Source organism: Mauremys mutica, chromosome 3 (assembly GCF_020497125.1).
Source record: "Mauremys mutica isolate MM-2020 ecotype Southern chromosome 3, ASM2049712v1, whole genome shotgun sequence".
In the NCBI taxonomy this organism is placed as follows: domain Eukaryota; kingdom Metazoa; phylum Chordata; order Testudines; family Geoemydidae; genus Mauremys; species Mauremys mutica.
In genome coordinates, this window is record NC_059074.1 from 42,088,574 (window position 1) to 42,102,391 (window position 13,818).

At 46.2% G+C, this 13,818-nt stretch overlaps 1 protein-coding gene across 1 annotated transcript in view; it reads left to right on the forward strand.

The window, feature by feature from the left end:
* The window catches only part of MYOM2 (myomesin 2), a 112,635-nt gene that overhangs the window by 40,299 nt on the left and 58,518 nt on the right, over window positions 1-13,818 (forward strand). The window contains exons 13-15 of the mRNA XM_045010421.1: window positions 1,790-1,843; window positions 4,032-4,159; window positions 12,705-12,888. Coding sequence (XP_044866356.1) covers window positions 1,790-1,843; window positions 4,032-4,159; window positions 12,705-12,888 — 366 coding nt within the window. The remainder of the gene's footprint in view (window positions 1-1,789; window positions 1,844-4,031; window positions 4,160-12,704; window positions 12,889-13,818) is intronic.

Here is a 13,818-nt window from a genome sequence, read left to right on the forward strand (position 1 = left end):
CCAACCTCTTCATTTTGGATCTGCTTTTCAGCTTCCATTCTTTCCTTGAGCTCCTCCACTTGCTAATTATAATGAAGGCACTCCCACTGTGACAGCAAGGTCCACACTGGCAACTTGCCAGGAGTCCAAGGGTGCCAATTCATTTATATATAGTTGCACAATTTTTAAATGTGAAAGAAATGCTTAAAGCTGTAATGAGTAACATTTTCAAAAGCACATAAAGGCCAGCTTTTGAAAGGTATTTAGATACTGTTCTGCTTTGTGTTGTAACACAGAAGGGCCAGGTTTTGGAAGGTATTTAGGTGCCTAAATAGCTTTCAAAATCTGGCCATATGTCTCATTTTCAAAGGTGCTGTGATGCTGAGTGGAGCAACGCCTAAATGCCTTTAAAAATCAGGACCAAAGTCACTTTTGAAAATATTACTCTATATGTCTGTGTTAGCTGAATGGAATTTGCTTGTTGTTTGAATTCACTAGTAGTAAAATCCTACAATCTAGCCTCTATTTTTTCATATCCAGTTGTTAGAGGCAGAGGCCAGCCACTGGCTGCATATTGCTCTTCTATCACACGGTGGGCACCCCTGATATTCTGGTCTGTAAGGGAACACTATCAGTGCTGCTCAAGGTATAGGCCATGGTACCTGCAGGAGAGCAGTTAGATGAACATTCACTTTGACTGAAATTTAACACTATGCAAAGGGTCAGCACCAGGGCTGGCTCTACTGTTTTCGCCGCCCCAAGCAGTGTGCCAAATTGCGTGGATGGCGGGGGCAATCCGTGTGCCGTTAGGGCGGCGCGCACGTTTCCACGGCGGTTGCAATTCGGCGGCAGCTTCTGTCTTCCAGCTGGAAGACAGAAGCTGCGCTGCCGCGCACAGCTGAACATAGAAGCTGCCGCAGAATTGCCGCCACCGCGGAAACGCACGTGCCGCCCTAACGGCACACAGACTGCCCCTGCCGTCCGTGGTGGCAATTCGGCACACTGCTTGGGGGCAAAAACACACGGACTGCCACCCCTTGCAGATTGCCACCCCAAGCACCTGCTTGGAATGCTGGTGCCTGGAGCCGGCCCTGGTCAGCACAAAGGCTATGGATTTGTGACACCCTACTCAAGCTCTGTTTTGTGCTGGCCTTCTGTCCAGGGATGAATTTCACCCACTATGAAGACCAAAAGTTCACTTTTTCCTTGTAACATGTTGTTGTTGTCCTCAGTTAGCTTACTCACACACATTCATGTCCATTCCTCAAAAGTCCAGTTGATAACACACATTGCCACTGTGCCACAGCACTGATTCCATCAATTAAGAATATGATTCTTGTTTTTCAGTTAATCTTTAAATGGTCTCTTCTTGTTTGTGAGTGAGTACTAGTCAGTGCTAGTAAAGGTGGCAGAATCAGTGTGTAACAATGAATGAGAATCCGTATGTACAAAGCTGTAATACCAGAGTTGAGATAGCAGACGCTACCAGGGGCGGCTCTAGCAATTTCGCCGCCCCAAGCACGGCGGCACGCCGCGGCGGGGTGGCTCTGGCGGTCGCCCGTCCCGCGGCTCCGGTGGACCTCCTGCAGATGTGCCTGCGGAGGGTCCACTGGTCCCGCGGCTCCAGGTCCACTGGAGCCGCCTGCCGCCCTCCCGGCGACCGGCAGAGCGCCCCCTGCGGCATGCCGCCCCAAGCACGCGCTTGGCGCGCTGGGGTCTGGAGCCGGCCCTGGACACTACACAAGTGTTTATCTGTAAATACACTTTATTGCACAGAGAACTAACTGTAAATGAATGTTTTGGTCTACAGCTGTTCATCTGGATGGAGGCAGAGAAATTGTAATATGTCAGGATGACCTTGAAGGTATGTAGCGCTACCATGATTTCATTTCATCTGTTTATATCCAAGGAATTTAAGATTATAATTAGAAACATGACATCTTGAAAAAAAATCCACCTAGTGAGCCAACTCTTAATAAAATTAAATAAATGCAGATATTCAGACTTTCAAGCTTAAGATAACATCAACACAGGCAAAAGTCTGAGGAGTGGGATAGATTCATGCTTTTGATTGTGCCATTTTCATTGCCGTAACTGTTACACAAAATCACGTAATCAGAGGGCTCTCCTCACTTATACTGGTTTTACGGTGCTGCAACCCCAGTGACTTCAATTTACATCCACGTGAGAAGTGAATCAGGCCCAGGGCTTTGTATTTTGAATTTTGCAGGCACCAGCAAGAGTATTTAGATTTCTAAATACCTGACTTATGGGTACTATCCAGGAATATAGATATCTAAATGCTATCAATTATAAACCTAATTACTTAAATCTACAGAACTGGAGGCTAGCTTTAAAAATGTTGGCTCCTTAGTTCACATAATTTATCTCCCTACCAATGTCGGATGATCTTGCAATCTGTAAGGAGGGGTTGTTACATTACATATGATGTCAGCTTTGGAATTCTAAGGGGTGAATATTTACCACACACTGTGGAGATTTAGCTATGGGAATTCTACTGATGTTCATGGGAGCCTCTTGGCTCAATACTGATTCAATCTGCTGAAAATAGATCTTTTAAGGCTTAAAATAATTTTATTTACAATACTTCAGCATGTGTTTTAAACTCAACGGATCAATGTGTTTATCCAAAGAATGCAAGTCCCATTTGCAGAGGATCAAACAAATAAAAATACATTATGAATGACAATAAATGATGTCAATCGTTAGATGCAAACTTCAAAGCTTCTGATTTTGATCAAAAGTATCATAAAAGATAAAATAGCTTCATCTACATAGCATGCTGGCTCACAGATCTAGTGACATTGCTTAGAATCACCTAAAGATTCATTTTCATGACTAATATTGTTTTCTGGAAGAGACGTTTTCTTTCTATCTTTTTTTTTTTAATTTCAAATTCTAAGCATTTATCTGTGCACTGTGCTTGCACTTAGAAAAAGAAAATGACAAAATTACCTTAAAAACCACAAACAAAAGCCACGTCACATTGCACGTTTTAAGCCAGGCGAACAGGATGTGCATGGATATCTGTTGAATTACCATTTCTGAACTTTTTGCCTGTTGACATCTTATTCAGAGCCAGACAAATATGATTGCAGGTGACGTTGATAGTCCTTAATCCTGCTCCTCATTACATCAGTGTGTAACTCCATTGAGACAGTTCCTAGCCCGTTTGTATCTCTACAGTGATACAGAGTGGCCCTAAAGCTGCCCTAACTGGCCAATTCAGGATTTCCTCAGGTTGACACAGAGCTATACTGGCTCTATGCCACTATCCTTGCAGTCCTTGGTATGGCAATGGAAAAGGGTGAGGCTAGACCACTGCTGCACTCCAGTTGATCCCCACAAGGCATAATAGCCTGTGAAGGTAGGAACAAGGTGGCTGTGCAATGCATTTGCACTCCTCTGAGCCTGAGCCTGTATGGCTGCTCTAAATTATATTGGCTGGTCATGTCATCCATATTGTAGGAGATATCATGAATACTTTTGTTCCTGCCCACTTTACATTAAGCTCCTTTTGTGTTTAAATGCTCCAGTCTTTTGAGTGAATCCTCCTTCTAGTTCAGTTTTTCTATAGTAACTCTTGGACTCATCAGTTTGATCAAACATCTCTCTTATATGCATACAGTGAGTAGGTTTTGCCAAGGCATTTGGCACCGCAGATTAAAGTAATTGAAATGTGATCAAGGAAAAATCATGAGAGACAAATGAAAAGTTTCTATCTATGTGCTATTGAATATTTTACTTTGGTTGTGAAAATAAATACCCCACTTGTAATTCGCATGCTTAATACCTCAAAATAGAAATGATGCAAACTATGAAACCGTAAAGCTGATACTATAGCCCTTAATAGACTTGATTCAGAGTCGCAGCCGTGTTAGTCTGTATCAAATAAATTTGTTAGGCTCTAAGGTGCCACAAGTAGGCCTGTTCTTTTAATAGACTGGAGTTTGGAAAGATGAGCTGTAGCATAAATGCTGACCTGGGGTTAATCTGTGGTTTAACACTGACTAAGTTTATTACTCCTCCAGGCGATGTTCAGATTCCAGGACCTCCCACCAATGTACATGCTTCTGAAACCAGCAAAACATATGTTGTACTCAGCTGGGAGCCACCTGTTCCCCGTGGCAAACAGCCATTAATGTATTTCATTGAGAAGGTACTGTACTGTATAGTTGCATTGAGCTGTAAGCCGTGTACAATTTAATTCAAATCCTTTTTGGAGTCGCAAAATGAACAATAAAACTAGCACTCACTGAGGTCTCGCAGGACTTGACGGTGGGTCTTTAGAGAAGGCATTGACAATAGAATATGTTATTATGTGATCTAATGGGTGTTGAAGTTCAAGAGCCATGAAAAATTGCCTCTGTGCTATTTTGTTACTGCTATGAAAAATGAGAACAAAACTACAATGTATGTAGCAATTTAATAGAGAGCAACACCTTACCCTTCTCCTCCCTCAAGGCTGGACTGGCATTGTGCAATCTGCCCTTATTAAGGGGCAGCACATAGCTTCCCTTCCCCAGCAGCAGAGCAGAGACTGAATTGTGGCTCACATTTGGTCCCCGGTTCCCCTTTTCTCCATAGAGGAAATAAGCTGTGTCAGCCCAACTTACTTCTGCAGTGGTTGAACTGTGCTAGCCTGCATGGGTGGCAGGTTTGTAGAAATTTTGGTGGTGCCCAGAACCAGCCCCTGCCCAAACTCAGCCCCCACCCAAAACTCCACCCCCTACCTGCCCAAGGCTCTGGGAGGGAATTTGGGTGGGGGAGGAGGTCTGGGGTGCAGAAGGGGTGCAGGCGCTGGGAGGGAGTTTGGGGATGGGAGGGGGTGCAGACTCTGGGAGGGAGTTTGGGGGAGGGAGGGGAGCAGGGGTAGGGCTGGGTTGGGGTGGGGCTGAGGATGAGAGGATTGGGGTGTGGGAGGGGGCTCAGGGCTATGGCAGAGGGGTGGGATGTGGGGTGGGGGCCGGGGATGAGGAATTCATGATGCAGGAGGGGGCTCAGGGTTGGGGCAGATGGTTAGGGTGTAGGGGGATGAGGGCTCTGTCTGGGGCTGGAATGAGGGGTTTGGGGTGTGGGAGGGGCTCAGGGCAAGAGTAGGAGTGTGGGGGTGAGGGCTCTGGCTGGGGATGAGGGGTTTGAGGTGTTGGAGAGGCTCAGGGCTGGGGCAGAGAGTTGGGGTGCAGTGGAATGAGGGCTCCATCTGGGACTGGAGATGAGGGGTTTGTGGTGTTGGAGGGGGCTCAGGGCTAGTGCGGAGGGTTGGGGTGTGGGGGGGATGAGAGCTCTGGCTGGGGCTGGAGATGAGGGGTTTGTAGTGCTGGAGGGACTCAGGGCTAAGGCAGAGGGTTGGAGTGCAGGGGGATGAGGGCTCTGTCTGGGACTGGGGGTAAGGTGTTTGGGGTGCTGGAGGGGCTCAGGGCTCGGGCAGAGGGTTGAGGGTGCGGTGCGGGGGTGAAAGCTCTGACTGGGGGTGTGGGCTCTGAGATGGGGCAGGGCTGGGAATGAGTTTGGGGTGCAGGCAGGCTGCTCCGGGCCAGGGGCCAGAGAGGAGGACTCCCCCCAGCCCTTTCCCTGCCGGCAGCAGCGAGCTCTGGGGGAGGAGCCCCCCTTTCCTGCCCCCTCAGCAGCACACTCACCCCCCCACTGTCACTGCATGTGCTCCTAGGGCCCCTCTCAGGTCCAGGAATATCCCTCACCTCCCCCGTGATGGGTGCCGGTGGGAGCTGCGTGTGCCTCCTCCCCTGCTGTTGCCCCTGACTGTAGCCTAACTGGGGGCGAGGGATGGGGCTGCCTCATTGCCCAGCATGGGGCAGGAGTGGTGACTGCAGGCGGGGCAGGAGGGCTGTGCTGCTGAAGGGTCCTGCCGGAAAAGGGAAGGGTCTGAGGGGGAAGGGCAGGTTCAGAGTCAGTCTGCCCTGGCAGTGGAAAGGGGGGCACTAGGACCCTGCAGCAGCAGTTGCTGCAGGGAGGCAGCATGGAGCTACAATGGAAGAGGCAGGGACACTCTGATCCCTCCGGGGCCCGGGGACGTGCACGGGGCCAGCAAGGAGGGTCCGGGGGACACTTGGGGGAGGCGCGGGGGGCTGGCAGGTGGGGCCAGGGGGGAGACCCGTCCCCAAACATTGGTGGGACTGGGCCCCTGGGCTCTGAATATTGCTGGTGCCCGGGCACCACGTGGGTATATAACTTGCCGCCCAGGCTAGCCTGTACGTTGAAGTGGGAGAGGAGCCAAAGCTCCACCCACTCCCCATTCCTGCATGCTCACTCGCTGTCCACCAGAGCAGGAGGAGGTTTTGCTACCTGGTGGTGGTTGCTCTCCTTCCTGCTCTGTTACCCATGATACAGATAGCCTGTGCTGGTAAGCAAAGGAAGATCACCCCCAACATCTGCTTCTTTTGCTCCTGTTGTCTCCCTGCGAAGCATCTACGGTGGAAATCTCATGACCAGGCTGTCTTCCTCCACTACAAATTCAGTCTCTCCTCCTTCTGCCATCTTCCTAATGAAACAGCTCTCCTTCTCCAACCTTAACTGAATCTAATGTCAAAAATCCTAGCCATAGTTCACCACCTTTGCCTCACTCCCCACACCCTGCTCTCCTCCTGGTTCCACTTCTGTCTCCACACAGGATCTCATTGGTGAAAACTGAGAAAACAATATGTGATCTGCCTTCCCTTTTCCTCCAACTCTTGCCTCCCCTTTCCCTGTCATTGGCACATAAGTGTCTCATATGCTGTCCTCCCCTAACTCCTCCACTTGCTCCAGTGACCCCATCCCAACCCATTTCCTGATATCCCTTGTGCCCACTCTCATCCCTTGTTTTACTCAACCCGTTAACTTTTCACTCTGCTTGGCTTTTTCTCTTCATGATACATGCATGCTTTGGTCTCTCACATTTTTAAAAAAATGCCCACACTCTGGACCCCACTTGCCTCTCAAACTACCACCCCATCTCTCTTCTCCCTTTCATCTGTAAACTCAGTGAACATGCTGTTTACAATCACTGTCTGGAATGTCTCTTCTCCAATTACATGCTAGACCCTGTCCAATCTGGATTTTGTCCCTTGGACTCCATTGAAACGATCCTCCCCAAGGTCTCGACCTCTTCCTAGATAAAGCTCAGAACCAGGACTCCATCCTCCTCCTTCTTGACCTGCCCCCTGCCTTCAACATCATCAACCATGCTCCTCTTCTTGAAATCTTCTCGTCCTTTGGCTTCTGTGCCTCTGTCCTTTCCTGATTCTCTTCCTACCTCTCTAATCGTTCCTTTAACATCTCCTGTGGAGGATCCTCCTCATTTCCCGTCTAACTTTCTGTGGGGTTCCACAGGAATCTGTCCTTGGTCCCCTTCTCTTTTTCCTCTATACCTTATCTCTGGGTAATCCAATCCACAAACACAATTTCAGATATCATCTCTATGCTGTCAACTCTCAAATTTACCTCTCTACTCCAGACCTGTCTCTTTTTGTCCAAACAGAAATCTCAGTCTGTCTCTGACATCTCCTTGGGGATGTCTAGCCACCAGCTCAAACTCAACATGGCTACAGCAGAACTCTTAATCTTCTGTCCCTGCTTCTGTTCCAAGATGTCCCTGCTACCTCCTTTCTCAATCACTGTGGACCATCCCACCATCCTGCCTGTCACTCAAGCCTGTAACCGAAGCATCATCTTCAACTTCGAGCTCTTTAGGCCAGCGGTTCTCAACATGTGGTCTGCAGACCCTTAGGGATACACCACTATAATGAAGGGGGTCTGGAAACTGATTGGTCTCTCCCGGAGGTGATGCGTGGTGGGGGGAAGCATGCAGAGTCACATGACCCCCCCCCAGATTGATGCCTTCTGAGGGGACCCATCCAGAGGGGATGCCATTGACTCTGCCCCACAGGGCACTGGGGGTGGGCAAGGCCTAGGGCCACCTCTTGCCAGAACGCCCAGCAGTGAAGAGGCAGTGGCTCTCCCAGCGGCCACACTCACTGCATGTCCAGGCAGTGCAGGGAGAGGGGAAGCAACAGGACGGCTGTTTGGGGGCTGAGGACCCCTTCCCCTGCTACATGGGGCTGCTTCTCCTTTCCTGCTGCTGGAGCCCACTGAGATGAATCAGGGGTGGAGGTGGTGCTCTCTCCCTGAGCCCCAGAATGTGGGGATGGCCCAGCCCTGCCCCAGAATGTTCCTCTGCAGTGGCCTCTGGTCCCTCCCCTGCAGCTGCAGCTATCAGATCCCTCCCACCCCTGCCTGCTAGATAAGCAGAGCTGGCAAACACCTCTTGCAGGGCCTCAGAGCCCAGCTTGGAGGGGTGACAGGGCCAGAGAAGGGGGAGAGGCCCACAAGGAAGCGCTGACTGACAGACTGGAGCTGAATTCTGGACTTGTCAGCCGCCCTGCCACCATGACAGGGAGAGGGAGTGCGACACTGTTCCTCACCTTGAGTGTGAGGCTGCAGGTACCCCCTCCAACAACCCCAGGTACCTCCTCCCTGTAAACACACACCCCTCCAGCATTCTCCCAGTACACAGACACCCCTCCAGCATCCCCCAGATATCCCCATATATCGCCTAGCAATGCTGTAATTTATCATTAGTATCTGGTAAGCTGTCAATATTTTAATTTGTGGTATTTTTGTTGATCTGTTCAAATAATAATCATTTCTCTACAGCAGTATTTGTGATAACTATTAAAGAAACATGAAAGAAACAAATTGTGAACAACAAAATAATGAGAGGAGAGCTGGGGGTCCACAGATTTGTCTATTTAAGTTTAGGTGTCCCTGGGTAAAAAATGGTTGAGAACTACTGCTCTAGGTCATCACATCCAGACTGTCTAAATCTTGCAGATTTTTCTGCATAATAGCTCTAAGATACAGCCTTTGCTGTCCATCCACACTGCTAAAACTCTCATTCAAGGTCAAGGTCTCATCTTGAATCTCAATTAGTACAATATCTTTTTCCTCTGGCCTTGAAAAATGCTATCTTGCCCTGCTCATAGCCCATTCAGAACACTGACGCAAAGATCATTTTCTGAGCCCATTACTTTGACCATGTTATGCCTCTGTATCCATCTCTCCACTGGCTCCTCCTTCTCTATTGCATCAAACATAAGATGCTTGTCTTCATTTGCAACACCCTTCACACCCTATTTCCATCCTATCTATCATCTCTCATTTGCTATTGAGATGTCGACTCTCACCTTGGGTTGACCCGTCATACCAGCTTTCATCACTCGCTAAATAGTCAAACAAGCATCTTCATGCTTTCTCCCATGCTGTCCCTCATGCTTGGGGAAAGATCCCCATAAATAAAGCCCTGCAAATTCATGGACCATTTTTGGGGATCAGATGTGGATACAAATTTTGTATCCACGCAGGGCTCTACCCATAAATAGCTGCAAAACCAACTCATTATCCTCTTTCAAAACCCTACTTAAAACTCTCCTTTGCTGCGATGCCTACAAAAAACTTGATAATGTTTAGGCCACTGGTACGCTTATACCACTGCTTATTGTGCTGTTTATTGTCTCTTTTTGCTTCAGTGTAATCTCCCATTAGTCTGTCCGTACACATCTATTGTCTCTTGCCTTATACTTAGATTGTAAGCTATGCAAATTCAAATAATATGAAGAGTCATAATCCCTCTATGCTAGAGTGTACCCACAGTCTCGCCCTAAATATCCACATGGTAATATTCATATGCACAAGATTTACTGAAGATGTTTTACAAGTATAGAAAAAACATACATGGACAGACACTAGGCAATAGGACAAATGAACAATTCATTAAATACAAAACTTACTAAAGGAAAGCGAGACTGAGAACTAAAAATAGAACAAGATTTCTTTATGCAAATGAATGTCCAACCCTGCAAATCCTTACTCGTGTGAGTAGTTCGTACTTATGTGAGTAATCCATTCATTGCAAACAGGAATCTTTATCCTTTACATAACATAGACATCTATTAGGTTAGATATATAAACTTTAAAATTAATTTATCTTTAAAATTTAGAAAAATCATCATAATCGACAGTGAAAAAGAATGTTTAAAGGTCTAACGAAACACAAAACCCAGGTGGGGTTCTCCTAGCTGTATAACTATAGGGAAAAGCAATACCTGCTACCCAAGTACACAAGAAATGCTGAGACAGATTAAATCCAGAGCAGAGTAACAGTTAAAAAATCCAATAAAATATATCTGGATTTTAAATTATAACTATGTAAAATGGTACATTGATTTTTGCCTTGTCAGTCACATTGAAGCATGCACAATTAAATTCCTTCAAGTCCAGGCTCAATACTAACATATCAAATATGCAGCATGATAACGTTCTTTCCATATTTTGCACCTTTTTATTAAAGAAAAAAGTTGTGTTTTTTTCTGTAGAGAACAATGTGCAAGTGCAGTATTCACTAAAAAGATTTAAAAATATGGATTTTGGGTATTTTATCTTTTTTATTATTCATTTGTGGTAGTCCCCATTTTGTATTAGGTGCTTGTCAAACAGTCACGAAAGACTATCTAGCCTTCAAGGAGTTTACAATCTAAGTGGCTTTTCTTTTTAAATCTTCTGTTCATATAATCCCATGAAAAATTCACATTTATGCACCTGTCTTTTTGTGTCCTAAGGCGGTTTTACTCAAACTGTCTACTAAAGCCACTGAAATAATCTATGACTCAGTTTATTCTGGGTCAACAGTTTATTTTAAGAAATTAATGGAGACACGAGTTCTCGGAGTCCTTGCTTCCTTGAGCTTTGTATGGGCTCTCTCCCATATGCAATAAAGACAGTAGTCGAGCTTGTCACTGTTTGGGGCAACTCGCAACTGTACCTGTGTTTCCCCCCCCAGACGGTCCACCAAAGGCACCTACTCTCAGGCTTCTGGCTCCCCAGCCATCCACTCCTCTGTTCAAAGACATGGATTTTTCTCTCTCCTGACCAGGGTATTTCCTGGCTGCATAGGTCTCTGCTGACACTGTGAATTCCCCAGCCAAGTCAGAATGCCTAATCAGACCTGCTCTGCTTTTCTCCTCAGAGGCTATAAAAAGTGTAATCACCCACAGTTAAGTTACCACACAGCTCTTTCTAAGCACATTTATTCTTGAGGTAAAAGCATTACAGAGAAAACATTAAAAACTAATTAAAAAAAAACCCAACAGGCATGCTAATAAGCCTATCAAAGATCACCCCAACTCCAACCAGGGCCGGCTCCAGGCACCAGCATTCCAAGCGGGTTCTTGGGGCGGCAATCTGCAAGGGGCGGCAGTCTGTGTGTTTTTGCCCCCAAGCAGTGGGCCGAATTGCCGCTGCAGACGGCGGGGGCAGTCCGTGTGCCATTAGGGTGGCACACACGTTTCCACGGCGGTGCCAATTCGGCGGCAGCTTCTATGTTTAGCTGTCCGTGGCAGCGCAGCTTCTGTCTTCCGGCTGAAGACAGAAGCTGCTGCTGAATTGCTGCCACCGTGGAAACGCACCTGCTGCCCGAACGGCACATGGACTGCCCCCGCCGTCCACGGCGGCAATTCGGCGTGCTGCTTGGGGGCGGCGAAAACAGTAGAGCTGGCCCTGACTTCAACAAGGACTTTGGTCAGTGTCAGACCTTCAAACTATTTCCTGTGGACAGAAGGTCCTGTCCATTTGCTAGATCAGAAAGAAGACCCTGGGTCAGTTTAAACTCCAGTTAATTGATCCAAAGTGTCATTTCTTTGTTTGCTGGTCTCTAGAGAATCCAGTCTGAATCAGTGTATGCAAGTCTTTCCAAGCTGTGGTGCCCCTTGGGAGGTGTTACAACCTGAATGAATTTGCCAAATCACTCTCCACTGTTCTTAGTTCCTGGAGGACTGTGTTCTCTCTCCCCACACTATCCTGGGCCACAGTGATACATAAACTTAATATAGTAAGATCTAACTCAACTCAATAAGGTCTGTCCAGGGTATTGCAAGAAATTGCCGCCTCTGTCACAGAGCTCAACTAATATTCTATTGAATTATTCAAAACTAGTTTGGTCATTTTGTGAAAGTCTAAAAGAACACAGGGTATGGTTGTGACTTGATTCTATAGAGTGTGCAAAGGTGTGGTAGGGAGTAAAATCCCACAGCCCTTCTACAGGTTCTGTATTGGGGCTACTTGCATTGCAGCTGAGCTCTGTGTGCTCAAGGGATTGTAGGGGCTGCACCTGAGATGCTATAGGTTTGCCCTTGCTGCCCCCTCTCCCCCAACCAACTGAGCTGTTTGGCAATGCAGGGTTTATGTTGCATTCCATAAGACATCACTACTTCCTCCAGTGCAACAGGGGGCCCTAAGAGAAATTAAGTTTCTCTTTTAGGCATCCGAAGAAGTGGGCTGTAGCCCACAAAAGCTTATGCTCAAATAAGTTTGTTAGTCTCTAAGGTGCCACAAGTACTCCTGTTCTTTTAGGCACAGTGCCTCCCAGTGCTCCCTCTGGGACTATGCACTCATGTTCTATCCCCTACTCTGGGCATGCAAATAGCACAATCTAGTCCTTAACTAAAAAACTCAGATACCATAGAGTCTGCATAATATAAGCTTAGATAGACACAGACAGGCTGTCAGTCAGAACTCAAGTAACTGCGTTTATGAGTATGAGCCGTTCCAAAACTATTCTCTGTTTTAATTTCTTACACCAGATTCATGAACATATCTACCATGCCCACTTCTTTAACAATTCTGAAGTAATCATCATCTTTATTTTTTGGTAGTCTGCGGTTGGCAGTGGAAGCTGGCAAAGGGTCAATGCCCAGGTTGCAGTGAGATCTCCTCGCTATGCAGTGTTTGATCTTGCAGAAGGAAAATCGTATGTTTTCCGCGTCTTGTCAGCAAACAAGCATGGCATTAGCGAGCCTTCGGAAATAACACCACCAATTCAAGCACAAGAGACCATTGGTAAGACAACATAGTAAATGCCACTGACACTTTAAAAATGCAAATAAAGTATGCTTTTAAAAATTAAAGTGTGCATTATAATCAAATTGAATTGTATAAACAGCTGTATTTTTAAGAATTTCACAAGGAATCAAGGGTGACCAACATGCCACGTTTTTGTAGCATTTGGGATTCTGCATAGCTATTGCATCTCCTTTTGCTGGGTAATTGAAGTGTTAAAATGTAAAATTAATTTCAGTTGGTTGTTCTTCAACAGTGCTTATTAATGTGAATTTTTACAAAAGTAGGACTAGATGTCCTGGCCAGACTCCAGCTTAGGTAATTATAGGCTACCTTAATTTCCCTGTAGTTTCAGTTAGATAAAATAGCCTTCCCTTCCCTTCCTAATAACCCTGTTGAGGATTGTTGCTGGTGCAGAATTCCAATTTTTCACAGGTGGCTGCATTTCAGTGATAGTTGAAGATACATCTGCACACACAGTGGCTACTTTTCAAAATTCACCTAAATTATATATTTGGATCCCACATTTACACATGCAAATGGGAATTTAGGGGAGCAGTTACCTACTTTGTGTTCAAATGTGTGGTTGTGTACTCAGTTTAACAGTGGTCACAAACAGAAAGCACCAGTTGCCACATTATGGAACTCAGATATCACAGTATTTCAATATATTTACTAAAGAATAAGAAACAACTGTATTATTTAATATGGCACAATATAGTAAATGCTAATAGATACTGACTTATATCAACCAGGGTTTTAAAAATTCAGCTAACCATCTATAAGGTAATTTGAGATCATTTGGGATGAAATAAAAATATTTTGTGTTTGTACTTCTATAGTAGCTTTCATTTATACCTACTTAATAAACATAAAATACTTAAATTGTTTCCCTGACATTACGGGTGCCTCGGGCACTGGTGTATCTCG